Consider the following 26,659-nt stretch of genomic DNA (forward strand, 5'->3'; position numbering starts at 1 on the left):
CCAAGATCTTTATACTGAAGAGGCTGCTGTGAAGTAGGACGCAGTCATCCTGTGGACAGGTGTTGTAGATAACGTGATGGATGTATTAACAGGTTCAAGCTACTAGATACAGTGACTGTTCTGCACTAGACCTTGACTCATGAAGGACAAGGGAAGTTGTAAGAGCCTGGAATGAAATTTTGGTTTAGCATCAGGTCTGCAAGCACAATATTATAGAAGCAAAAGGTCAAGCTTACAACATGCAAGCATTTAATTGCCAATTACTGCTGAGAAGGGGAGGATGCCCCTTAAGGTTGGTAAGATAGACGCTGGCTGTTACTTGTAAGGTCTGCCATTCCCACACATCACTGTCCCACTATCATTACACTAGGGCTTACGTACTCTCCTGGAATATTATGTATCGTTAGTTCTGGGATCAGCTGCTCATCACAATGAATGCTTCAAAGCCTGTTTCTGAGCCCTTCTTGTCCAGGGATGAAATTTTTCAGCCTTGCAGAGAAACAAAATTGGAGCTGACAGTGGATTTGTCATGTGGTTTTCTATGTACAGGCAAATATGTGCAGCTGGTGTAGCTGCATGCCCACGGTCACACAACGTGAGGAGTCCAGCAGCCTAAATTCAAAGAGTTGAAGGAAGCTCAGTATGTATTTAATAATTTTAAAATATAATTATATAAAATATAATTATATTGTATCATGCATCTTCTTACCAGTTTCAGTGCTATGGAAGCCACACGTTTTCTAATTGGCTAGGTAGTTCATTCATATGCTAAGCACATACACAAGTGGCTGTCATTAGCAGCACCATGTCTTCTGTCCATGTTAGAGATGTTTCTCAAGGCAGTATTTGATCACTTCTTCATGCATGTATCTCTTCCATCTGCTACCACTGGTATTTGGGTAGACCTTTGTTAGGTTTTTGATGGAAAACAGGTATCTTGCTCATTAGTCTGTTATTCAGCTGCTGATTAGTCAAATTTTCAGGATCTTATTTTTGTTGCACAATAATTAGACTTTGTATTTCTCAGGCCTTCATGGCATTGCTCTAGCTTGCACTTACCAATCACTTTTGGCCGTAGGAACTATGATAATGGGAGGGCTGCAAGACTGTCCTGGTCCGGTTTGGAAGAAGGCAGCCCTCATTTGGATGCTGCTAGTGAGACCTTAAACAGTGCTAAGCCTGTTAAATACAGCCAGGATCCACAGCAGTTAGAACACCAACAGTCCACAAAACTTCTGGATGATGATATCATCGACCTTGGGTTTTGATCTCAGTCTAAGGTTGAACAAGCCCCCTTCAGTTTTATAGTGAACTTGTGTTTTCTGTCATAGCCTGGAAAAGCTGAGGCAAAGAACGGAAGAGTGGAATCATTAGGTCCCAGGTATAAAGCCCTGTGTGAGCCCACTCATGGAAAGGAATTTCTTTGACACACAGTTTCTATGACATAGGCTTTGTGTTGATATGAAAGGGGAAAAGCCACAAGTGGTTATGGAGTCTGTGAGGGTGGTTTGGTCTGCTGAGAATCTTTGAGAACTCAGCTGACAAGCTCATGCTCTACTTGAATCAAGTAGATGCTAGCGCTACTCTCTTAATTATTTTCTGAACTAGTCCAGGTATGAATATTGTATCAGTGATTCTGCAGCCAACTGGAATCTTTTTAAAATAAAGATACGGGGGTAATCAAAGCAGTAATTGCACACAAAAAATCCAGTGTCCTTTTCTTCAATACTTTAAAGTAGCTTTATGAAATTTATTTAATTAATTACTTTTAAAAATCAATATTTCCTATTTATTCATACAAATATATTTTATGGGTTTATTTATTTATTTATTGAACTTTTTACAAAATGCTTTGATTTAAAATATTCACCAAGAACATTCTGGTTTTAGCTGTTAAGCTCATGTCTGACACTATCCTGTGACTTTGCTGCTGGTGTTGGTTGTCATACACCATCTGTTGTATGACAGAGGTGTGTATGACTACATTTGCAGTGCATGAGTGAGATAATGATGTTATTGACTCTTGAATACTGTCAGTCATTGCACACAGAAAGGTGTTTACATGCCTAAATCCTGGGTTTTGTCCTTCCCCCCCCCCCCCTTAGAACTCCTACATAAACATTATAATTTATTAAACTTGTTTATGTTCTTAATAGAAATATTGAGTACTTAGCAATATTCTTAGAAGATGAAAAGTATTTACCTATTAAGATCTCAGCCCTGCAGCATCTTTTGTTGAACTTTATTGCCATACTAACTTCTGCACTATACTGAAGCATACTTCCAGAAAGATCCCAATTGATACTTTTTGAGAAGAATACTCCCATTTGTTCTTCTCTTCTTAAATAAGCATTTTGCAGGGTTACTCGATTAGTAAATTTTGAAATTCCATACAATCCAGTGATCAAAACCTTCAACAGATGTTTGGAAATACACCATTATGTAAGTGTATAGAATTTGTCATTGTTGATGACACTTTCTTTTACTGTTGTTTGTTAACTTCCCAGTAAGAACCTGTAAATATCAGAATCTTGAAGGTCCTCAAAAATACTTCAATCTGATTGCTGATCAGAGCCTATCATAATTATCTTTAAAACGTAATATGGCCAAGCTGAGTTATTTTTACTGTCCCTGTCGACAGCATGCTACATGTACTGTAATGAAGGAGGTCTGATGTTGTAAGTCACCCACTTTTGACCTACCACATGCTAGGACTTTTCCCTCTAAACTTAATATTACCAAGTTATCTCCATGTTTTAACATTCAGAAGTAATGGATGGAAGGAGAGAGATGAAGTGAAAGTATCTTAGGATGGAAACTTCACATTGGGTTTCTTAGTCTTAGAACTGAATAAGGTGACATTTACAGATGGTAAGAGTCTTTTAATAAATATTCTCATCTCCAGTAAAGCAAAGAACCTGAGAGGCTGTATTAAGCTAATTTGCAAGATGATAGGTTACATTCAGCATTGACAAATGCAAACTAACCTGCTTTGGAAAGAGTAATTAATTTTACACATATCTCAGGATTCTAAGTGGAATTATATCAGAATAATTGCACACATTACAGTATAGTGTGGACATTAAGGAAAACAAACAAAATTTTAGAACAGAGATAATAGGGAAAATTATGGAAGACTGCGTTGCTACTGTTTTGTTAGTAGAGCTTGATTTGAAATTGAGGGCAGTTCTTACTGTTTTGTACAAAACTATACCAGAAGGGTCTTAATGGCATGTGAAAGAATGTTGAAGAGCATAGGAAAACTTCTGTAAATGTAGACTGAACTTGGCTTTGAAAAGCTAAATAAAAGGAAACCTAACAAAATAACTCAAGTGCTTTGTGTCAAAGAAAGAGAAACGAAATACAGGAATGTGGGATACTTGGTGAAACTCACAGAAAAAAGAAAATTCATACTGATGAAATAATTTTTTATGCTATGTGTAATTAGTTTGTGATATTCACCACAAGGTTAGAGTCTCAAAGATACTAGCTATCTATTCCTTTTACACTGTATTACTAAATAGCAAATATATTAAAGACATATAAATAATGAAGTGTTTCTTCATGTGTTTATGTGCAAGGAAAAGTATTTTTTGAGGATGACAAAGGGCTACTAGATAGTCAAAAGAAAACTTACTAATATTTCAGCTGTGGAGGTACTTTCTCAGTATCCATGGGGTTTAACTATTGTCAAGGCTGTTACAAACCGTAAAAAAAAATGGTACAAAACATTTTGTATAATTTGTCATAGCGCTGTGATAGAATTGGTAAGAAATAGAAATCCACTTAGTTTCTCCAAAAGGCTACTAAACAATTTACTTGGAATAATTATAATTTCCTCTGAAAACTTTTAAAGTTTTCTGGTTCTCAAATTCCAGATTACTGTAGCACAAAGGATAATGTAAAGTGTGCTTCTGGCCTCCATTAAGCTGTCTGGAAAACAATGAGCAATAAACAAACCTCCTTTTCCTTTTTTTCAGCTTTTCCATACCCCCTCCTGTTCCTTTCCCCGACATACATGCACCATGGTGGAAATAGCTTGAAAGATAACAGACCTAGAGCCATCATGAAGAATGGGTATAACGTCAAAATAATCATCGGTCTGTTTTCATTTGGGGAATTTATGACCATTGGTTTGACACTAGCTGGTGGTAAAAGCACACTTTTATGGGAAAAATGTGAAAAATCCCTGGTATTTGAAATACATTATAGATGATGATTTTATTTTTTTTTAGTCTTTGTTGGTTGATTTATATTTATTTGTATTTGTAATTGATTTGTGTATTTTTAGGAGCCCAGGCTTGTGTTCTTGTGTTTTCTACAACTGATAGAGAGTCCTTCAAAGCAATCCCTACCTGGAAGGAAAAAGTTGTGACTGAAGTTGGAGACATTCCCACAGTTCTTGTGCAGAATAAGATTGATCTTCTTGATGACTCTTGCATAAAGAAGTAGGAGTTTTATCTTACTGTTTTTAAAGAACAATACATGGCTGCTGTATGCACACATTTTAAAAAAACCCAGAGTCCATGGGAGTTTCTGGTGAAGACTTACGATATCTAGGTTGTCAAACCTATGCCCTGCATCAAAACATGCCCTAGAAATGCAGGTGATGGGTATTGCTGCATGAGTGTAGTTACTTGGGCAGATGTGCTTGCAAAACTAAGAGTTTTCTCTTCGCTTCATGCCTTCTTCTGAAGTGTCAGACAAAAAACCAGAGGAATAACATGAAGAGTTTTCTTGTGGTGTGCTGTGATTCTCTTTTCTTTTGTTTTTTTTGTTAATCGGAAATTATAAAACTAAATTTTCTCTCCTGTTAAAATTTACAGTTACAATTACTATTAATTGTGCTGTGCTAGTTTGGCTAGTGAATGTTTGCTGAAATGATAACCAAGTATTAAACGGGTTTTTTGAAAAAGTATCTTAATATTCTTTGCTTCACTTTTCATTAATCTGGTTTTATTGCTCATTTTTGTCAAAACATTAGAACTCTATAGAAACCCGTATCTGGTAATATTCTTAAACTGCATGGTGCTGATCCTTCTTCACTATATTTTTCTTCACAGATTTTACTGTCACTTCGTTCTGCCTTTGTATATATGACCAATTTCATTCTTGCCATAAAATCAGCTTAACAAGTGCTAACTTTTGTTTGCCACAGCATATCATGTAGAAAATATTGCTTGATGGAGTCGATCATTCTCCGCTTCTTTATTTATACCATGTTCCAGAGACATGTAGATTATTTCTTCTTTCTGTTGTTTCCTGCACTGGCTTTCTTTGTTCTATGCTTGCTATCATTGATGGCATAAATCAGCTTCTGCTCCCTCTGCAAAGAATACTGAGGATTTTTCAAAGGAAAAGCAAAATTGCATTTGAACTCCTCCTTTATTCATGGTATGTCACTTAGGTTTTGTTCTCAGAATACTCTGCCTCAGTAACATCATCTTTCTGATGGCATGATTTCCCTTGGTGAAATTTTCCAGTTTCCTTAAAATTTAGCACAAGTTACCTTTCACTTCACAGAAAAAAGTAAATCTTGATTTCATCTCTGCACTCACCTGATTGCAGAGTCTACTGCTTTATGAAAATATACTTAAGGATTACTTTGTTGTTGTTGTTGTTGTTTTGACTGCAGTGGTAATTGTTCTGAGTTTATTGCCGTTATTAACAGCCTCCTTCCTTTTGGTTGCACTGACATCTGTCTTCAAACCCTTGGGAAATTTTAGTTAAGTCAATAAATACTGAAATGCAATTACTTCTTGTCATAAAGAACCTGCATGTAAAAATACCTTCTTTTTATAGTAGAAATATTGTAAAAACATAAGTGTCAGGTATTTTTTGACTGTCAGAGTTTCTTAACCCACCTTGCCATGTTTAACTTAGGATGAAGCATTTTGTCTATAAGGATGAAAGCTGACAGATGATACAGATTAGTATTTACAAAGTTGTTTTCTGTTGTGCAGCGAAGAGGCAGAAGCACTGGCAAAAAAGCTGAAGTTAAGGTTCTACCGAGCATCCGTGAAGGAAGACCTGAACGTAACTGAAGGTATGAGATTCAGCAGCGCGGGTGGCTGTCCTGCCCTGGGCTCTGTAGCACTGTACCACGCTCTAGCTTGGAGCTGAGCTGTTACTTCCCATGTTGTTGCGTGCCGTTGGCAGTCCTTTTTATCCTGAGCTGCACACTTCAGAGATGGCTAGAATTATTTGATACCAGTGTGTTAGGCCTGCTTCTTTGTGGATGTATTTCCTTGTTCTGCCAGAAACAGTGCACAGCTTCAGTATTTAGAAGTGCCAGTGTGTTAAAACTGCTTGGTCCTAATGACTGTCAGTAAGCACTGAGCTTTTAAAACAAATATATGTAGAAGTTCAATTATTACAATATACAAATTGTTGAACTATTTTTTTGTTGTTGAATTATTTTGTAATTGATAATACTTAATAAATAATTGATACAAGCAATTATCTCATAGTTTAGTTGTATTTAAGATTGTTATTTAAGATCTCTCGCAGCCTTTTGTCTACTGGTGGTATTTGGCTAACTCCTAAGCATCACTTTTTAATGTATATATTTAATTTCTGTTATAAAATTCAGTCGCTATCTTTTGCAGGATGGGTATGAATATTTGTGAACTATACTATCTGGTAACTTGGTTTTTTGTTTAATCAGACAAACTTACTAGTAAACTAATTGTTTCTTCTCTGTTAACATCATTTGCCTTGAAAGAAAAAAAACTGCAAGAGAAAATGTAAAAGGTTTCTGTATCAACTTCATGAGTTATTAATTTCAAATTTAAATAACAAGATATACAGGCTCTGAAAATTCTCCTGTAGTTGTATATTTTTTCAGAATCCTAGGTAGACTTTACACACTCCAATATAAAGGAAGGTAGCATTAGTTAACTAGAAAAATGTTGCTGCCAAGTTTTTATTAACAGACTTACTTTACGTGCCTGCTATTATTCTAAGGCTTCTTGCAAAAAAAAAAAAAAAAAAGGTAAAATTCCTATATAACGTTAAAAAGTTCCAAGTTTGAATTGAATTGGAATGTTTGGCAATATGTATGTGCCAGCTTTATTATAGGAGTTTTGAGATGTTTCTGTCTGCTGTGCAAGACTTCAGTACTGCAGACTGTAAGACCTGGGTAGATGCTGGACTGATCTGGATTCTGCTTGGGTACACAGGCCTACCGAGAGATAATCACTTACTAGATCGTGTTAAATCTGTGGCATCAAATGCACTTTTGTCAAAATTTGGATACAAAGGTACTATTATTGATATGGAGATTATTTTTAAGCATACTCTGATGTACTTTTTTTCTTTTTAACGTTTCAGTTTTTAAGTATTTGGCTGATAAATATCTTCAAAGGCTCAAGCAACAAACAGCTGAAGATCCAGAACCAGTACATACAAGCAGTAACAAGATTGGTATGTATACTGTAATAAAAAAACCCAGAACCAGTATTTTGTGCCATCAAAGCTTATGGTTTCATCTGTTTCCTTATGGAGTTAGTACAAGGTGAATCAGGGTCTAATTATTACCTTCCTGTCTTAGGATATTGTCTTCTTCTGTGAAATAACTTTGTGACTCTACAGTTACAAGACTGTCAAACTGATGTACTGAAGTGTCTAGCTAATGTTTGGCAAGTGCCCTTTTATTAAATTTGTTTAAACAAACATTGTGTAAGGACTTAAGAAAGTATGCTTGTTGGGTTTTTTTAAAGTAATTAGTATTAGTGTTACTCGTCTTGGTACAGATGTACAGATTTACAAGAGACTCACGGTGAAAGAATCTGGCATGTAATCAGAAGGTCTTTGTAAACTGCCTTTTGTAAGGGAACACTGAACTTCTTTAAAGCATTTCTGAGTCAGTTCATTTGTTTTCCTTAAAGCACTCCCTTTTTATTCAGGCTTTTTCCTTACCTTTATCTCAGCAAAGTTTCTAACTTCAAAGTTGTCATGTTTTTCTTTTATTATATTACTCAATTAACCATAACCCTGTTCACCATGCAATTAGTAGCATGCGTATACACAGATGAGTGCATATGTTGCCCTTCAATTACATAGATGTACGCCAGCTTTAACTATTGCCTGGCTAGCAATTCCAGCTGGCTCTACTTCAAATTTAGCTGCAAAACTGACCCCAAAATACATAAAGCCTTTAAAAACTTTAAAATACTAGAGTATGCATTTGAGGTGCATTGTTAAGAAGCAACACTTACTAAGGCATAAGTGTTAATGTATTACTGCAGGAAGTAAAGAAATATAAATACTTTTCTTGTCTTTAAATTCTGTAGGTGTTTTTAATACAGCTGGTGGAAGTCACTCCAACCAAAATTCTAGCACTCTTAACGGTGGAGATGTCATCAACCTTAGACCGAACAAACAGAGGACCAAGAAAAACAGAAGCCCTTTTAGCAACTGCAGCATACCTTAGACCACTTGTCAGAGGGGGAAAAAAGCAACCCAGTGAATTGGATGAAGTTGTGCAATTGAATGCAGAATAAAGCCAGCTGTAGAGGTATTTTCACCAGTGCTTTAGCAAAACTTGTGCCTGTGGGATCCCTGTTAGAGGATGGATTTATATAAACTTGCTGATGCAGTGGGTTTTGGTGTGTAGTGTGAGACACCTGGTGGCAAAACAGAACCGTGGCTGCCCTGTGCACTTTGTAAAAATTAGGCAAGCTTCTCCTTTTTCAAGGAATTATTTACAGAGCTATGAACTAGGTATTTCTGATTTGCAAAGCACATTTAATGTAAGGATAATACTTCCAAATATAGGTACAGACCATAACACTATGGCCCAAGGTAAAGTAGCAACCTTGCAACTACATTTCAAGGAAAATGTTAGAATTGGTTAGTGAGGAAACTTAAGATAAATGAAGAGTGAAAAGAAGAGACTACCTTTTATGCCCGACCGTATTAATGTGGATTCTGGCAGTTCTGTCAGTGCAATATACTTGTATTATATATATGAGTGCTAAGGTATATATGTAAACGTTTGGTATGAATATTTAGGCTAAATTCCAGTGTTATGTTACTTGGAGATCAATGCTAATGATCACAAAATAGCATCTTCCAAAAAAAAAAAAAATTTCCGTTAACAATGTTGCATTTCAGGTGAGGCTTTCCCAGCTGCCACTGTGTCTGCTTAACTTGCTATACTTTGGGCCTAAAAGTTTAGGTTTAAAAATGTATGGTGCCAAAAATGCTCCTTCTTTTTACGTAATGATGTGCTACAGAAGTTTTTGTAAGTTTGTTTTTCTCAGTCTTAACAGATCGAACAAGTAACAGTGTCTTTCACACTAATAGCTATTCAGAAGGAACAAATAGTATAATCATATTCCTGTTCAAATTTGATTGTTGTATCCTGTGTTGTCTATGAAAAAGGAACTTGCAAAGTGGTGTCACAAAATATTAATCTCTGGCAAAATTTTTAATAGGTTCTATAAACTGAGTTATGAAGGATCCAAAAAATGCAGCTGATGGGTGAATTACGTTAATGGGACATTCTTGAATATTGTCTCAAGATTCAAAGTTAGCTGCTGGTCACAGAAGATCTTAATTCTGCAAGACCTGAGACGTGGCAAAATTTTGTCAAAGTGCTCAAGTAATTTTACAGAATTGATTTAGATGTTTAGGAGACCAAATCTAAATTGAAGTTGTGTGGGCTTAGGCTCCTAAATCACTAAGGTGCTTTTAAAAATGCTGAGCATGATATCTTTTTATTTACCAAAAATAAACACTTTTTAATCCTCTACAAGAGCATGCATGCCTTTTAAAAAAATACCCATTTTGTTTACATGGTTTTGTACGGTATATAATTTTAACTTTCTAGGATTTCTACAACAAACCTGCGGTTGACAAATGCAAAATATGCTGCTTGAAAAAATTCAAAGTTTTAATAGTTTTTTAAATGGTGTATGAAAATGAAAATGAGTTGAGTGATCCTGTATATTTTTGGAGGAAGGACTTTTCACTGTGTGAATCCATGTAGGAAGGTTGACTTCGTTTCTAAGTCAGTGAGTATGAAAACTGAAATGTACTCTTCCCCTCGCCCCCCCCCCCCCCCCCAGTTTGCAGGGAGAGAAGTGGGTGGCAAGTTATGCACAAACACTAAAGATCGCTGAACTCTGTATTACATGTTTACTGTGTTAGACTTTCTACCAAGTACCGTTGTTTCCTTGACAAACTGTTAAAGCATCTCCTGTTGCTGGCAAGAAGGCAGCCTTCAAGGCACTGAGTCCCCTTCGCTAGTGCAGCAAAACTCTGTTCTTCACCGTAATGTTTCCTATATTTTCTCTTGGATAAAGGCCTTTATTTTTTAACTAGTGCATTTAATCACTGTATGTATGTAAAGATGGAGTCAAGTCCTGTCTGTCTTAGCAATTTAAGTAGTAAGGTACTTAGGATAAGACTTATGACTGTACATCATGGGGCCACCTTACAAATTCAGGATGTGGAATAGAGTGTATGCATGAAGAATTTTGATAACTGTTTTTAATATGGAAACTCTTACATTTCGTTGTCTGTCTGCCAGTTTCACATTTTTTTATTCTTTTTTTCTTCAAAAGGAAACAAAACCACAAAGTGTCTGAAACATCTTTTTTGCCTTGTTTGACTTTGTACAGAGTACTGAAAAATGTCTTTATTACCTGTAATGACCATTTGTACTATGACATGTTATACCGTAGACCAGGGGTCCTCAAACTACGGCCCGCAGTCTGGATACGGCCCCCCAGGGTCCTCAATCCGGCCCCCAGTATTTACACAACGCCCCCTCCCCCCCGCTGGGGGTTGTGGGGGGGAAACCAAGCAGCCGCAGATGACTGCCTGCTACTTCATCTGCGCGCCAGCCCCCTGCTTAAAAGGTTTGAGGACCCCTGCCGTAGACGTACTATTGCGTAAGCCGTTTGCATTTAAGGTCTGTCATTATAAACCACTGGTTTAAGGACTGAAAACTCAGTAGAAATTTTCATAGGTGGAGACTTGACAGACTTGCTGAATTTAGGCTATGTTGAAATTTAGTATACGTACTTTCATGTAGGAATATATATTTGCAGCATTGGGTAACAGTGAGTTTTCATTTCATTCCCATCTTAAAACTAAAGTTGCTTTCTCTTTGTTGTGACTTTGCAGTGCTTGTTCTCCAGTGTGACTGAGGTGGAGATTGTCCAAATTAGCATTTTTCTGGAGAGTGCTCTGCACGTACGTTGCTTGAAAATTTATTTTTTATCCTACTGGGGTTAGTGTGTAGATATAAACCAGATGACTTGCATATTGCAGGAATCCTTAGGTATGCACATTGCTCTTCAGCGAGAGTAATTTTTCTTTTGGATGGAGAGACTTGCCTAAACGTTAAGCACTCATATTGTCCTTTGTGAATAACTTTTATTACAAACACTGCCCCATTCTCCACTCAAAGTGTTCTCGTTGAAGTATCGTGTGCTTTAGTTACCAAAACTTGCAGGTGTAGAGCTGATAATCACAATGCCCTTCTCTGTGCGTCTGTGTGACAGATCAGCACTCTGGATCAGGAGCAACAGATGTTCCTATCACAAGCCACAAAATGTTGTTCTGTGAGACTAAGCTAATTGCACTCCTGTTTTATCAGTTATTATCTCCTGAATAGCTTGTTGGCTGTATTATCTGAATCTTGCCAAAATTCTTTGATTTCACCTGATAATACTACCACTAGCAGGAAACTTCAGTAATTGTTAATGCCTTAGTGAAATAAGCATTCGCTAAGGAGTATGACACTAAAGCATCTGTCACTCCCCTGTTCTATCCATTCAGTGAATGGGTATCCTCCCAGTAAGTGGGGCATCACTTGATGCAAAGCGGTAATGCTAGGGATGTATTTCCAACTGGAAATAACAAATCTCCAAGTTGTAAGACTGATCACGCTAAGATTTTTGTGCTTGTGTGTTGTGTGGTTAATTAAAAAAAAAAAAATCAATCCATTTAAGACAGTTTGGGAGCTTTCTTATTTTCAGTGTGTCTTAAGGCAATGCTTAACCTTTTTTAGTCAAAATGCCTGAATTACCATACTGTCAGTCTGATTTCCTGTTTAATTTTTTTATGCTTCAGTAAAATTTTTCTTTCCCCCTCCCACTGAGCTACAGCATATCACACGTAGTTTTTCTTTGCATCACTTCTGTGGATGTACATTATACTAAAGGGAATTGAGCAGCGGAACACGTACTGCCTGGAGGTTATGCAGGGGTACATGCAGAATACTCACTGAACATGCACTTTTGAACCTGTTAATTCATCTGTTCAAGTTGATAGCTACTAGTTAATAGCACAATTAATAATTTGCACTGCAGAACCCTCTAGTGGGATTTCAGTCATACAGCAAACCAACAAGCATGCTTCTTGGATTCCGGTCATGGTCCCTAAGCCCCTTACTGCTTTTCTAAAGATAATTATCAACCCTTGGTTGAAGTTGCAGTACCCGAATGCTAATTACATAAACCAGGGAGCAAGCACGGTCCAACAAGCTTGCTTTCATCAAACCTACCTTGCCATCTTTTTGTAGGAAGCAACAGTTGTATCTTTTCCTTAATGCTCAAATAGTATTGAAAGAAGAAAGTATTTCTCTGTTAACTATGGCATCCAAACAGGTAATCAAAATTGAAAAAATGCAGCAATGCTTGCATTTAAGATGAAAGGTGCTATAACAGAGTAAGAGAAACGTACAGAACACTTCACATGCAACTGTTTGAAAGAGTCATCTCAGAGCTGGCTCTGACAGGTGAGTCCTAGTACGGAACTAGACTCATTCTCAGGTTTCTAGTAGTAGGGAAATACTGATGAATAATTTATGGAGTGAGTGCTATTTCTTCTGTCACAGAGATAAAAGTGGTTCAGCGGAACTGAGTAAAGTTGGTCAAAAAAAGTAAAAATTAATGTGGATCAGGAGAAATACCACTCTCATTGTGAAGATAAAGATGCATCGTTACTAATAAATTGCTTACACGTGAACTTGCAAGTAAGAGTATCTGAACAGTTGAATCAGATAATGTACCTAATTGTTCTTACCACAGTCGTGATCTCAAGTAAATGTAATATATTTTTAGAAAAAAAGTCAACATAACTTATCATAAGTCCTCAAGTGGAAAAATAAATGTTTAAAACTAAATATTCTGTGTATGCCATTCCTGTAAAATCCCGACAAATTAATTCTGCTGTTCTCTTGAAAAGTGACATTAGTTGTGTCACGCAATTTAAACATGTTTGTTTGATTACTGTTTGGTCTGATAGAAGTCACTACTTTTGTGGTTATGTTAAATTGTCGTTGTATTAAATTTCACAAAATAGCTGTAACCCTGGAGCTGTGCAACCTGAATCTGCTTGAGAAACTTGTGCCTGATACTAGTCTGTGGTGCCAAGTCGGAATCCAAGGCAGCACGTTGGACGCCCACACTTGTTCCTTTGAGGGTACCCCAAGCCAACAGAAATGCTGTTTCTGAGCTCTCGCCTCCGATTTCTTCACCACGGAGTTCAGATAATACAAAACATGGATTCTGTCCTGCTCCTTACGGTCATTTTGGTTTTCGTGATTGGTCTGGCTAATACAGCGACAAGGTTGAAGTGAATGGGTGTAGACATTGAAAGTGGCATTAAAATACTACTAATGCATCACAGATGCCTGACGCATTTTCTGAAAAGAAATAAGTAAATAGTGCATGATTAGTTGGGGGTTTTGTTTGGTTTGGTTTTCGTCCTTTTTTAGGAAAACACAAGCCAGCATCTGGGTCTACCTTTTTACTCGGGTATCTCAGGAATCTGGGAAGTAATATACTTCTGCTTCCTCTTGCAGGCAGCTTTACACACAGAAAAACAATTTGCTTGCTTAACCCCCCTGTAAGGATTAATTAGCAATGTTTCGGGCAAGAAAAAAATCTTGAAATGTGAGACGACTCACAGTTTTATGGTCACGTATTTTTAGCTCGGGGAGGAGCTTAGCTACAATGAAGTGAAGACTGAAGCTTTGTCACTGTCTGGGCGGGGGTTTTATGTGCTGTGCGGCCACGTGCTGTTGCTGGGGGGCCATGTAACGTGGCTCCCGTGGCCAGCCCCAGAGGTAAGCGCTGCAAACACCTCTGTTCTTTCTGGCCTCTCAGAGAAAACATTTCGTACTTACAAATGTCCCATGTTTGACTGGCTTATGCTGAGGAGTGGAGCACAGCCTATTTTATTGCTCGGGAGATAATGGAACAAAAAGTTCTTTGGTTTTTCTTACATATTCTTTGACCGAGGTGCCTTATGTCTGCCCAGCTGTGCCTACTGTGTTTTGATTTTTTGACAACAGAGCACTTCAAAATAGCGAAAAACTTTTAATTTGTTCTTTTGTAGATTTCCATCCTGTGTTTGATGCCAACTATGTGTAGCTATTTTGAGTTACTTTAAGATAGCCAGTATGAAACTACAGTTAAAGAAAAAAAAAAAAAAAAAGTCTTATGCTGTGTCTTACTGTATGACTGTGTGAAAGAAACATTTAAGGAGACTTGTCACTGGTTGTAAAATTAGATTGTTCAGCTCTATGGGATCGTTAATGGCCGTGGGATGTTAGTCTGCAATTTTAAAGCATAGGAGAGGGTAGCAGTGGCTGTACTGCAGACCTCCTGGGGGTCAGGTAACACAGGATTTAGGAAAGCGGAAGGCAAACAGAAGAATTTAAAAAATAAACCAGTAACTTAAAGTAAGTCTAACCTACACTACTAACTCATCTGTAGGTATGCAGGTTGTGATCGCTTCATTTTGTCCTCAAGAACAAAACCACTTGTTAAGTGCTATAAAAATACTTTTAGCTATTGGTACAATTAAGAGGATCTAAAAAACAAAACAAAACAAAAACTTCTGGCCTGAATAAGCTTATAATGGCCTTAACCCCCCCAAATGTTGAAGGAATATTCTAAGCATCAATAAGCTGTGTTCAACATTTCACAGCATGATTTCTGAGAACAACCCACGCTGTGTATTACTGTCAAGGGGTTTAATGCTGTTAAAGTAGGCAGAGGATTTACTTTGCTTGTTAAAATTCACAAGAATCTAAACCTTATGAAAACAAACCAGTTACTTTTAAAGTGTAATTATACAATTAATCTCAGCAAATTCTTAGGAACCTTTCACAATCTCAAAGCTGGAACTTTGATCGTTCTGAAAGCACTCTCCTGAAGTGCCGCTTCTCGAATAACATGCAGTGATGGTAACCTCAGCGCTGCCGAGGTTTCCAAGGGCCGGTCAGTGTTTGCTTGCACACATACAGGGAGTTCAAAGCCACCGCGCTCCAGAGCTTTGGCTGAGCAGCAGAAGCCTCCATAAGGAACTCCCACCTTGGGCTGGTACTCCAAGAGCATCCAGCTGTGACACTCAAGGCAGCCCACTGCCACCGAGGAACCTGTGGTTGGTGGCATCATCTTCCAGCTCCCTCCAGCAGAGCTTTAATCTGAGCCAAATTCAGAAGGCCAAGCACTGCGCCAGAGAACCCCCTGCTCCCCTTGTGTGACCACCACCCTCTGGGGAAATAGCGCAGGACTGACAGGCTACAGGTCGCAAAATTCCAGGCTTACCCTAAGATCTGCACCTTTTGAGCCCCAGAGCATGGCCGTGATGAACAGAAATTACAGAGTGTGAGAGGGTGGAAGGAAAAAAAAGAAAGGAAAAGAAAAAAAGAAAAAAAGAAAAAAACACTCACCTGAAAAGTAAGTTAACGCCAAGTGTAAGAAGTACCATCCTACACAAGAAACAAATACAGCATCTGCCTGTAGAGAATTCAGCCGTTTGATCTGTGGCTTCACAGTCGATGATGCAAAACAAATTTGCAGAGTAGCAGCTGATAGAATACAATTCCCCTTTAGCTTCTAAAAAAGACACGCAGCAACCTCAAACTACAGCTAGATAGTGGGAGGCAGGATGGGTCACCTCAAGGTATATTGTGAGAGCCGGAGCCCCTTTCTAGCCCTGGCTGGGACCTTTGGATGGATGTGTTGCTTCTCCTTGGGTACAAACTGTCTCTTGAAAGTATTGTTATCTACTTACGAATAATCCCAAATTATTCCAATAATAAATGGTAATGAATAGGACAGTGTGTTGTTTATGAAAAAAACATAGAACAGTTTATTAAAGTTTCTGATTTATTGCCATGATTTGTCTTTTGTTCCCAAAAGTCTGGTTCACACACTACGTATACAGCAGAGAAAAGCCGAAATCTCATGATATGACAAAACAACTTTAGTTTTAAAAAAATCCCAGGAGAATGGAGGAAAGGCTAGATTTTGATGGTTTCTGACAGTTCAGCAGAAGCAGAGTTACAATTTGCAATAGAGCGATATCGACTCTACAGGACAACTGATAGCATTCTTTCTTGCCAAAAGAAAACACCAATGCTACCAAAACCCATTAAACGCTCGCACCTCGCAATCAGAGATACTTTGGTGCCTGTGCGTGCATATGTACGCGTGTGCTTTTTATGGCGATTTGCTCATCCTGCAATTTGCCAGAAGTAGCCAGAAAGATGGTTTAATCCTGTTTGCTGTTGCAAGACTGTCGAACAGATGATTTCTGATGCTCCAACAACGTGATTGACTTTTCAGAATTTTCTAAGTTTCTGAGCAGAGTCTCTAGCCGCCTTTTGATTTTCTTCTGATCCTCAATGGCACATCCAATTACCACAGACTGAAATTTCTGATCGATGGGTCCTGCTGGCACATCAGATGTGCACGCACCGTACAGCGACATTAAGCGGATTTTGGCGTCTTCCAGATCATCTAGAAGTTTATTGACAATTTCATCGATCATCTTAGTGGCATGCAGTAGGGATTCCTGCTGCTGGGCATTTCGGATGGTTTCTACGGAAACCTCCACAGTAAGGGTTCGGCCCATCAGGCGATTTGCAGTCAAATTAAGTTCTTCTCTCTCACCTAAATCAAAAACAATAAAGCATTCTAGGTTACGGGTGAATGCTTCCCTGTGCAAATAACATCATCAAGACAATTGCACTGCCATAACTTAGCAATAAACAAGGTTGGGTGGCAATCAACAAGATTTCCAGGGGCCAGACAGTATTTTTTTTGCATTTGCCTAAGTCCTCCTTAATTCACAGGATCTTCTGATTAGAGATGAGGCATTAAGCTCGACCAAAAATGTAAGCGATGCTTTTCCACTGCTGACACAATGCTCGCTGTGTCACGTTAAAGCGAAGCATACAATATGATCAGGAAACATTATCTGTGAACAGAACTGGCACGTTAAGGACCTTCTGTGCCCCTGTGAGAGAGATTTAGACAGTACCCCTAAAGGCCATAAAGAGAAAACTGATTTCTGACTACCAGATGCAATTAGGGGGCACGAAAAAACTGTTTTTCTATTTTCTGGAAACTTAAGTTTTTTCCTAAAATACAGACGCAACATATTTGACATGTAGGTTCTTGAAAAGCCAATAAACCAGCAATTTAAAGGACCTAATGTAAAACGTACAGATTTAGGGACTATATTTAAAGCCGTGTATCAAACAACCATGACAACAATCATCAGGTTCTTACAAGCTGTACGCTTTGTAGCACTCGTGCCTGTCCAGTAGTCAAAACCATTAAAATGCTGGTTTTTCCACTATATTTAATCATCATTGTCAACTTCTCTCCCTCAGCTGAGCAATATTGACCCCGATTTTGAAAAGCGATCAGCGAACGGAATGTGGGTCTTGTCATACACAGTGGTGGCATCCATGCGAGACCATCCATCTGAACAGTACGTGGATTTACACAGTCAAGAAAAAGGGGATCCCAGGGTAACTGTCAGCCCTTCAGTGGCCTGAGCTGGCTCCAGCGCCCGTACCTTCACCAGCAGCGAGCGATCAAACACAGCTGCTCCCCAAGGTGCAGGCTGTTTTGGCTTTGGGTCAGTTGGAAGGGTATGGCAAAGCAGCTTCTCACCTTCGCTGATGTGCCTCATGTCCTGGCTGTTCTGTATATTGTGGATCATTTCTAGCAGGATTTCTTTCTCTTGTTCCATAGCAGATGCTGCGTCACGGAAAGCCTCTACCCTGAACATGGTTGAACCAAACAAAACGTTTAAATAATAGAATAGCTGTGCACCTATATAGCTGCCAAGAACTGTTCTTTTAAACTTCAGCTTACAAAGTACAGTCAGCTCTTAATTATCCATGAGTCAGACTCTGATTTCATTACCTTCTCCTGTATCTTAACTTCACTTTTCAAGACTCAATATAACGAACAGACAGAGGGACAAAAACCCAAAACAACAGTGATTTGATCAAACTTAAATCTTCTATTTTACCGGCAGTGCTGTGCCATCCTATGCCGCAGTTAGTCCGGGTATCCAGAGCCTGTCGGTACTAGAGCCCAGCAGCAGAAGTCCCGTAGCTAATTGGCAATTATTATCAGCTGCTTAACTCGCAGGGAGAGGGACGAGTCCCCATCAGGGACCTTGGGGGTGATGGTTGCAGCTGCAGGGATGAAGGCAGCAAGGGGGCCTGGCTCCCCCGCCACCCCCAGGCCAGCAGTGCAGAACCCCTACAACCCACCCACAAAGCCACAGACGCTCCAGAAAACTCCTAATGCCACCTTGTAGCCAAATGACCCTTTTAACGAGGGAGAAAAACAGGTAAGGGGGACAAAGCTCACACGCTTTTATTAACGTGACAAGGGCTTCCCCACCAAGTGGCATGCCCTGCTCGCTTGGACAAGATTCTGGACTGCCTGTCCCCACAGTCACTGGCGTTTTCCACGGAGCGATGGTCACCGTGACTCACACCGGGAAGAAGCTTCTGTGGGAGCAACTCCCAGTTCGGGGCTTGCTGGGAAGCACGAAACTCGGTTCCTTCCCAAAACAAGACCCCCCCGCTCCAGTCCTGTTCCCTGCGGTGAAACTCCCGCGTGGTGCGGTGAGGGCAGGAGGGAAGCCCCTCAGAAACCGCTCTCCCCGGTAACGTTTCGGTCTTGGTAAGCTGCGAGGTGTGTGCCCACAGCCTTGCGGGGGTCCGGACCCATCCGGCCATAGGCAACGTGAAAACGCCACACTAGAAATCCGAGTCCAGTTCCTTAATTCACGTCTTACTCCCCACCGTGGATTTAAGGAGGGAGCTTTTGCATCCTGCCAGGTAATAATGGAAAAGCACATCTGGGAACCGTCTCTGGAGACCTGGAACATAGGGGAAACGTCCCTCTCCCTTGGCTCTGCCCTGGAGGCTCAAAGGCAGGGGCTCGCAGAGGACTTGCCGAGCTGCAACTGGCTCAAGAGTTGTGCCAAAAATATCAATTCTGCACTCCCAGACCCCACAGAAAAGCAAGAGCATCACGTGAACCTGGCTGATGGTTTCAGATGCTTTCAATGCACAGCTGGGGAGGTCTGGCTGCTGTAAGCAGCACAGGAATCCATCTATCCTGAAATGTTTATTAAACCTGTCCAGAAAAGGGGCAGAAAAACTAAAACCTCGTTAGGTCTCTTCGATGCTTTGCACTCTTCAGCGTTACTGGATGCTGCCCCTAAACCGTGATGGCTCATGACCGCTTCCACAGATGAGGGCCTGTCTTGAGAAAGGTACAGAGCTGCCGCTCCTTCCTCAAAGGCTGGCTGAGGGCTGGCAACGTTGGAAAAACAGCAATAAAAGAGGGCGAAGGAAGGCAAAAGAACAGGAGCATCTGAGGATATAAATAGCCCCTCTTCACATACAGCCTGCTCACGGAATGGTTCTGTTTTATGAAATATTTAGCCTAATTTAGTCAGTGAAAGCACAAGCTTCAGGCCCTGCCTTTAATGTTCATTCTGAGGAGGAGTGGGAAAAGTTAACGCAATGCAAATTCTTGCCAAGAGCGAATAGTTTTAATTATTATTTTGGACTGGTTAGGAAGAGCAATGAGGCAGGTGGAGTCATTTCATAATTCAGATGTCTGCACTTTGTAATTTAGGAAGTCTAGCAATATTTTCATAAATGCCTCACCATGCCTTTTTAAAAACCTTGTATTTTCACAATTTAAAAAACACATTGTGGTCTCTGGAAAGCTTAAAATTAAAGTTTGGAAGTGCATAATTTCAACTTTAATAGCATTTTAAAATCCGATTTGATATATCATTGTACAGACTTGAAACTGAAAGGTCTGCCTTCAGGAGGTGGATCAATCTGTGATTTCCCCAAGCTTTGCTGGGTCCTCTGAAGAATGTGGAAAAACTGCATTGCAGAGATGCACCCCGAATTGGTGCAATTCCAGAGAGTGCCTAAAACATCACCGCTGCCAGCGGCCAGCTACTGGTATGTGAGGTAGGACCTAAAAGCCAAGTGATCAGCATCAGGGATTGTATACTGCAACCCTACCGCCCCCGCCCCGATTCACCAACTAGAACTTTGATTGACATTATTTGACCGAAAGTCATATAACCAAATCTTGAGAACGATCTTATTAGCAATAACTGCTTCTTGGGAATTATTTTAACCACTTTTTCAACTGCAATAGTGAATGCCACACAACCAAAATCCACTGGAATCTAAATTTTAGTGTGTTTGCTTCCACAAACGGCACTCACAACGAGCACCCGCCCCGGCACTGTGCAGCAGCATGTGAGGGAGGCGCAGGAGCTCCTGCCACTGGGGCAGAGGGACAAGGGAGCAGCACGTCAGGACTCCCACGCCCCTCTGCTATCCATTCGAAAAAATTCCTAAAAAATAAACTCGGGTTTCAGAGACCTCTCAAGGGCAGGGTGGAGGCACAGGGTGGTAACGCAGCACACCGGCGGCACAGGTAGCACCTCAGGCACCCACCAGCCAGCAGGAGTTACACACTTGAACAGAAGATGGGGGAAATGGCCTGGGAAAGGCAAGACAAGGGAGTGGAGGAAAGGGCCAGCTGTCACTGCTAGGGACCTGGACCACACGGAGGTCAAAACAACGGGATAGGATCATTTCAACAGCAGTTTAGGGGTAGAAATCCAAAACCCGGGGAAACCACTCACACCAGCCTCAGGAAAAGTCAGTGCTCCAGAGAACAAGCTGGCGAGGCTTTACCGAGGCGAGATACCCACCACAGCATCCAGTCGTTCTACTTTGAGTGTATGTGTCGCTCTGACCATCAACTAAATATTCCATCCATTACCTAAAACTAAAAAAACATTCCTTACTTCTGATTGTCCCCTGTCGGACAGGGATTAGCAAGGCTGTGCCTTTCTTTCCTACATACCACGTGCATGAGCAGAGCATTCCCCCGAGGAACAGGTGGACCAGCCTACGCTTTTGTTTCCAGATGAGAAACTCGATACCCGCTTTCTTACGACAGCTGCAATAACTCCGGCCTTTAAACTACGGACTGACTTAAACAGCTCACCATTAAAGCTTGCACGCTGGAGGTGCAGGTAAGTTTTCAAAGGAAACGAGAAACATCTGAAGATGGTGTGGCTTTTTTCCTGAAACGGAGCTGAGCACGCTGGATGGAGACAAGGCAGGGGGTTTCACCCTGGCATCCTCAGCTGCTTAAACTGAGTTTTTGCTTTCAGGTGAGCAGTTCCATGAACATACAAACGAGGGGTGGGGTGGGGTGGCAGGATACGGTTGTTCTGAAGGACGACAGGAGAAAAGGTACAAAAAATTGAGATGACAAAAAAAGCCCGAATTATCTCATCTATCATTACACCTAGGACTGCATGTTCACTTCACACAACCACCAGAACACGGTGACTCATAAACAGAGACTCTGGTCCCGCTTCCAGCTGCTCCCAAGACATCCTGGCACTCACAGACAGTCAGGGCAACATGAAAGTCCAAGCCCTTACAAGGGACAAACGTGCCACCTGCCCCCACTGCCACCCCCGCCGGGGCTCGCTCCCTGGCAGCCAAATTAATCCCCCCTTCCCGCTCGCTTTCCCTACAAAAGAAAGTCCATCTGCAAATACTCAGCAGGGAGGTACAAAAATACCCCGTTACTGTCAGAAAAGCATCTCCGGTGGTAGAAGAGAAGGGAGAAAAGGGAAGGCTGTTCCATCCAGAGCATTCCCGAAGGGACGAGGGCTGCCTCGAGGTTCAGCCGACCTTAAGCAACTGGAGAACTGAGGACTGTCGAGGGGGTTAATTAAAGGCTGTAGTTCACTGACAAATTTTCACTTATTATATTTACAAGCAATGTCTCAAGAGTCTCTAACCAAACTAAACCAGCTGGAGAAGAAGTGTGGAAGCTCTTCCTCCTGCCATTCAAATTACTTTGAAACGAGGCCAATTAGCTATGCATGGAAAAAAAATCCAGGACTTGAGTGACTTTGATTAAAGTAGTTCGACTCTTTTCCTAACTGTTCCGCATTTAGAATTATGCCTGTTTGAAAGACCCAGAGCAAACCGGGAAGTTTAATTTGCGGCTTAATTTCTGGTTAACCAAACCGTCTGCTTTATTTCAAGAGTCGCTCAGCAAATTTAGAACGCATTTTTGCATATTCTGATGCTCATTTTGTGATTATATACTCATGCGCTAGACCTGGATGTGAGCAGCGAGACTTGTTTGCAGACAGCGATTTTGTTTAGTCAAATTCAGAGAAGTCTGCGAAGGACTTCAAGGAGACTTAATCAAACTAAGGGAAAGGCTAATTACAAGAGCACATAAAGTCCACTCCTGAATAATGCGAAGTAAAGCAAGCAGAAAGGGGAAAAGGCGACTCCTGTATCCCACAGAGCTCTTTTAATGACTAGGAACGTTCCGGGCGGCTCTGTGAAAGCCGCTGATCGATGTGCAGCTGTAGCGCAGGTGAATCGGTGGTACGGCCGCGGCAGCCTGCGCACCCGTCCGCCTCAGGGCGCCGCCGAGAGGCCGAGGGAGGCGATCAGGGGCAGGGAGCTGCCTCTCGTGCTGCTGAAGCGGGGGGGGAAAAAAATCACATGGGATTATGTGGGGAACGACAAGCGGCAGGAGCGGGCAGGACGCGTCCTGGCAGGACGTGGCTTGGCACAACGCTGAGACACGCGCTGGGTCCGCAGCAGCGACTTCGGAAAATCGCGGCCGAGCTGCGGGAGGCAGCGCCGCTCGCGTCACAGGGACGCGGCTCGTCACGGCCCGGGGCGCAGGGGGCGCCGCGCGCGGGTACCGACCCCGCAGCCGGGCCGGCGGCGCGAGGGGAGGCCGGGCGGCCCCGCAGCCCCACACGCCGGTACCCAGCCCCGCAGCGCCGCGGAGCCCGGGCGGCACCGCCGTGTCCCCCCGCGCCTCCCTGCGCGGCACCCGCCCGCAGCGCGGGCACGGCGGGCGCGGGCACGGCGGGCTCGGGCACGGCGGGCTCGGGCACGGCGAGGGGTCCCGCGCCTCCTCGGGGAGCCCGTGTGCACGCGCACCCGCTCCCGCAGCGCGGCGGCCGCGCACACGCACACGCAGCCCGGCCGCCGCGCACACGCACACGCAGCCCGGCCGCGGCACCGCGGCCGCTGTCGAGGGCGCCCCCGCCGAAGGGGCCTGCTGCTCCCCCGGCCGCCCCGGGAAGCCCCGCGCCGCCGCCCCGCTCCCCTCCCGCCGGGCCGCTGCGAGGGGCCGGGGACTCGGCGGCTGCCCCGGCCCGGCGCCGCCCGGCCTCGCCGCCCCCTGCCCGCCTCGGCCCGGCGCCGGCCCGGCCGCAGCGGTGCCGCCGCCCGCCGGGGCCCCACCTGAGCTCCAGCTGGTCCAGGTTCTCGAGCAGGCGGCTCGAGCGGTCCGCCATGGAGGTGGAGCGGTAGAAGCGGCCTCGAAGCTGCCCGCCGGACTGCGACTGCTGCTGCTGCTGCGCCCCCTCGCTGGCCTTGGCGCTGATCTTGGCCTGGGCCATAGCACCCGCCTGCTGCCGCCGGCGGATCCGCGCTGCGGCCGCTCCCTCCCCGCGTCCCGCAGGCGGCGGCGGCGGCCGAATGCCGGCACCTCGCTCATGGCCAAAGAAGGCGCCCGCCCCGCCGCCTGCCCCCGCGGACACCCCGCCCCCGCGCCGCGGCCCCGCGGGTGCCGCCTCACGCAGCGCGCCGGGCCGCCCCCCGCCCCCGCCCGGCCGCCCCCCGCCCGCGCCCCCCGCCCCCCGGCGTGGCTGCCCCCGGCGTGGCTGCCCCCGGCCGGCTGCGGGGCGGCCCGGCGGGACCGCTCGCCCTGCGGCGGCGGCGCTGGGTACGGCAGGGAGCTCGCCCGCCAGCCGGCCGCGCCGGCGGCCCCCCGGGGGGTCAGGCCGCAGGGGGACAGGCGCTCCCCGTTGTTCCCGACGCCTCGCGGCGCACCCCGCTGCCCGGCCGCCCGCACCCTGCCGGGGGGCGCCCCCGCTCCCCCCCGAGAGCTGCTGGCGGCGCGGCGGGACCCCCGGCTGCCCCGCGCCTGACCCCAGCCCCCCCGTGACACGAGCACCCGGGCCCGGCAGCCCGCGCCTCCCGCCGAAGCAGCAGCTGAGGGAGCGGTAACGGGGCCCCGACACCGCCTTACCGCCCTGCGGGGCGCAGCCGCCCGGGGCCGGCCCCTGGGTTCGCCCTCCCGTTACAGGCAACGAGCCCCCGCCACCCGGCTGCTGCCTCTGGGAAACACAAGAAAGGGCAAGACACGGGAGGACGAAACCAAGAAAGGCTGGAAGGCTCCAGCCGCCTGTCGGAGGGGAGAGAAAAGCTGGGAAACAGCGAAGCGGAGCAGCCCCCGCCGCAAGCGGAGCCTGACCGGCGTTCCAAACACAAGGCGCTCGCGGTGCTGCCACCGACAGCGCATCGTCCCGGTGCCAACCGTGAGTGCCCAGCTGTTACCGTCCAGGATGACACGAAAAGGCTTACTGGAAAGTGGTTAATGTTCTCTTGCTACGCCAGAAAAAAAAAAGAGTATCTGTTTTACAGTAGCCAAGGCAGTGGACCTGCAGCTAGTAACGACTTGTTCTGGGATGGCATTTGACTGTAGAATATGGTCCCTTCCCCCTCAGGAGCACCCTCGTACTTCAGGCTCCTGCTGGGAGCGTTGGTTCCAACACTTCAAGTCACACGTAGGCTTTACTTGCCACAGCTGTGAGTAGTTAAAAAGGAATTTGCTTATCCCAGAAGTCCAGGTTTGGGCAAATGGCTCAAACAGACCAATTTTTGGCACCGAGCGAGGAGGGGTGTTGTTGCATAGGGAGACTGTTTTGTATGCTTATCCCGCTGTGATTCAAAATAGCTGTTTTCACAGGCTCATCCATTGAGAATGATATCATGTCCCAAGCGCTCTCGTTAAATTAATTGCCTGAGTATTCTTGTTCCGTGTAGTTGGATAAGTCTTGTTGCCTGTGAGTTCATGGAAATAATTTCATCGGAACAATTGTTCCGTCTATTTCTCTACAGTCTTCGTAGAAGATAATTAAAAAACGCTTCCCAGCCTGAAGAGAAACCACTTGTAGCCACGATACACACTTCGCAAGCATTTTATTTCCTAGGATCCTTCTATTCTTCCCCTGCCCATTTGGTAAGTAACAATTGATACCTGCTTTTTAAGCCCCATCTACAATAGCTGAACAGCTATGAACGTTTTTTTCCTTGCACGGGGCTTTAATTCCACACCGATAGAAGCTGCAGCGAAACACAGGCACAGAACAGCTGTCGCTGCATCCAAACATGTCACCTATGACTTAGCCTCTGCAACAGCAAACCGGCGTTTTACCCTAGAAGCGCGAATAGCGCAAACCATGGAACCAGAGCAGATGTAAAAGCGTAAGTAGCCTTCCAGGACAGGCCGCAGTACTACTGCCTGTGTAACCTGGGATATTTTCCCATTCAGAAACTTGGAAGGACCACGAAAACTGCTCTTCCTGCTCTCTAGAGGGGTAGATTGGCCCCTGTGCCTTCTGCTTCTCACCAAGGTATGTAAAGGGGCAGCTGCCACCACGTATCCGTAATAGGTGGCTGGGCTGGAAAGATAGGAGTATATCTCTGGAGGAAGAGAACTGACTCACAACCCAACTGGCAGAAGTTTGTGGACACAAAAGGCAGGAATCGGGTCCTTCGGGGCCACAAGGCGAGGGGGAGGAGGAAGGGCCCCCACATCTGAAACAAAGCATGGATTTTTATCTTCCTCCTTGTGGTCTGCGGTGAAGAACAGTGATGGCCAGGTCAGGACTGCCAGTGCTGCCATGCCCACGTCCTCCTCTCCTCACCTTCTCCACAGCTGTGTTCACGTGATGGACTGCACAGCCCTGCTCTGGCTGTAGGCACCAGCAAGATGAACATGAGGAGAGAGTGTGTATTTCATGGCATCAGAAGTGAAGCCGCTGGCTGTCTCTTGTTTAAACTACATCATCATTAAAAAAATGGGTGCCACTTGCAAAACAGAGCAACATGCAGAAGAGTCTCATTGACACACGCAAGGTCCCTTGAGGTAGCAGAAAGAGCAACTTACATCAGATGTCAGACCTGGGAATCTGTAGAAGTCCCAGAACCAGGGGGACGATCTACACCGCAAGCACTGCCAATTGTCACAGGGCTAAACAGCACCTCAGTTGCAGCTTCACCTTATTCCAAACCCTGATACATACCTTGTCACATACCCTAACACTTACACATGGGCAGTCATGGAATAGGATCAAAGAGGAAGCCCACACCCAAGAAATGCTACGCCAGATTATTTCCCTCCCTGCACCTACAGGCACTTCATTTGAAGAACCTTCTGTATAGGTAAGTGTTATGGAAACAGAGTTTCCATGCGCAGCAGAAGGA

General features: G+C 43.8%; 2 protein-coding genes across 3 annotated transcripts in view; one reads left to right on the plus strand and one right to left on the minus strand.

Moving 5' to 3' along the window:
• RAB23 (RAB23, member RAS oncogene family) overlaps positions 1-13,331 on the plus strand; it is a 41,959-nt gene extending 28,628 nt beyond the window's left edge. For both annotated transcript variants that reach the window (XM_055714165.1, XM_055714164.1), the window contains 4 exons: positions 4,292-4,448; positions 5,964-6,046; positions 7,333-7,425; positions 8,295-13,331. In XM_055714165.1, coding sequence (XP_055570140.1) covers positions 4,292-4,448; positions 5,964-6,046; positions 7,333-7,425; positions 8,295-8,434 — 473 coding nt within the window. In that variant the 3' untranslated portion in view covers positions 8,435-13,331. The remainder of the gene's footprint in view (positions 1-4,291; positions 4,449-5,963; positions 6,047-7,332; positions 7,426-8,294) is intronic.
• Positions 13,332-16,121: 2,790 nt separating this feature from the next.
• On the minus strand, positions 16,122-23,924 carry BAG2 (BAG cochaperone 2). The gene is made up of 3 exons (XM_055714166.1): positions 23,630-23,924; positions 17,937-18,046; positions 16,122-16,925 (listed from the first exon to the last, which is right to left on the minus strand). The coding sequence occupies exons 1-3, from the start codon at positions 23,785-23,787 to the stop codon at positions 16,525-16,527; spliced, it is 669 nt and encodes a 222-aa protein (XP_055570141.1). The 5' UTR covers positions 23,788-23,924; the 3' UTR covers positions 16,122-16,524.
• Between the last annotated feature and the right edge of the window lie 2,735 nt (positions 23,925-26,659).

This window comes from Falco cherrug, chromosome 6 (assembly GCF_023634085.1).
Source record: "Falco cherrug isolate bFalChe1 chromosome 6, bFalChe1.pri, whole genome shotgun sequence".
In the NCBI taxonomy this organism is placed as follows: Eukaryota; Metazoa; Chordata; class Aves; order Falconiformes; family Falconidae; genus Falco; species Falco cherrug.

Coding starts and splice junctions, on each gene's coding strand:
- BAG2 (XM_055714166.1), bottom strand. CDS start 23,787: ATGGCCCAGGCCAAGATCAGCGCCAAGGCCAGCGAGGGGGCGCAGCAG. Junction 18,047..23,629: donor CTGGACCAGCTGGAGCTCAG/GTGGGGCCCCGG, acceptor AACCATGTTCAG/GGTAGAGGCTTTCCGTGACG. Junction 16,926..17,936: donor CATGAGGCACATCAGCGAAG/GTGAGAAGCTGC, acceptor TTTTTGATTTAG/GTGAGAGAGAAGAACTTAAT.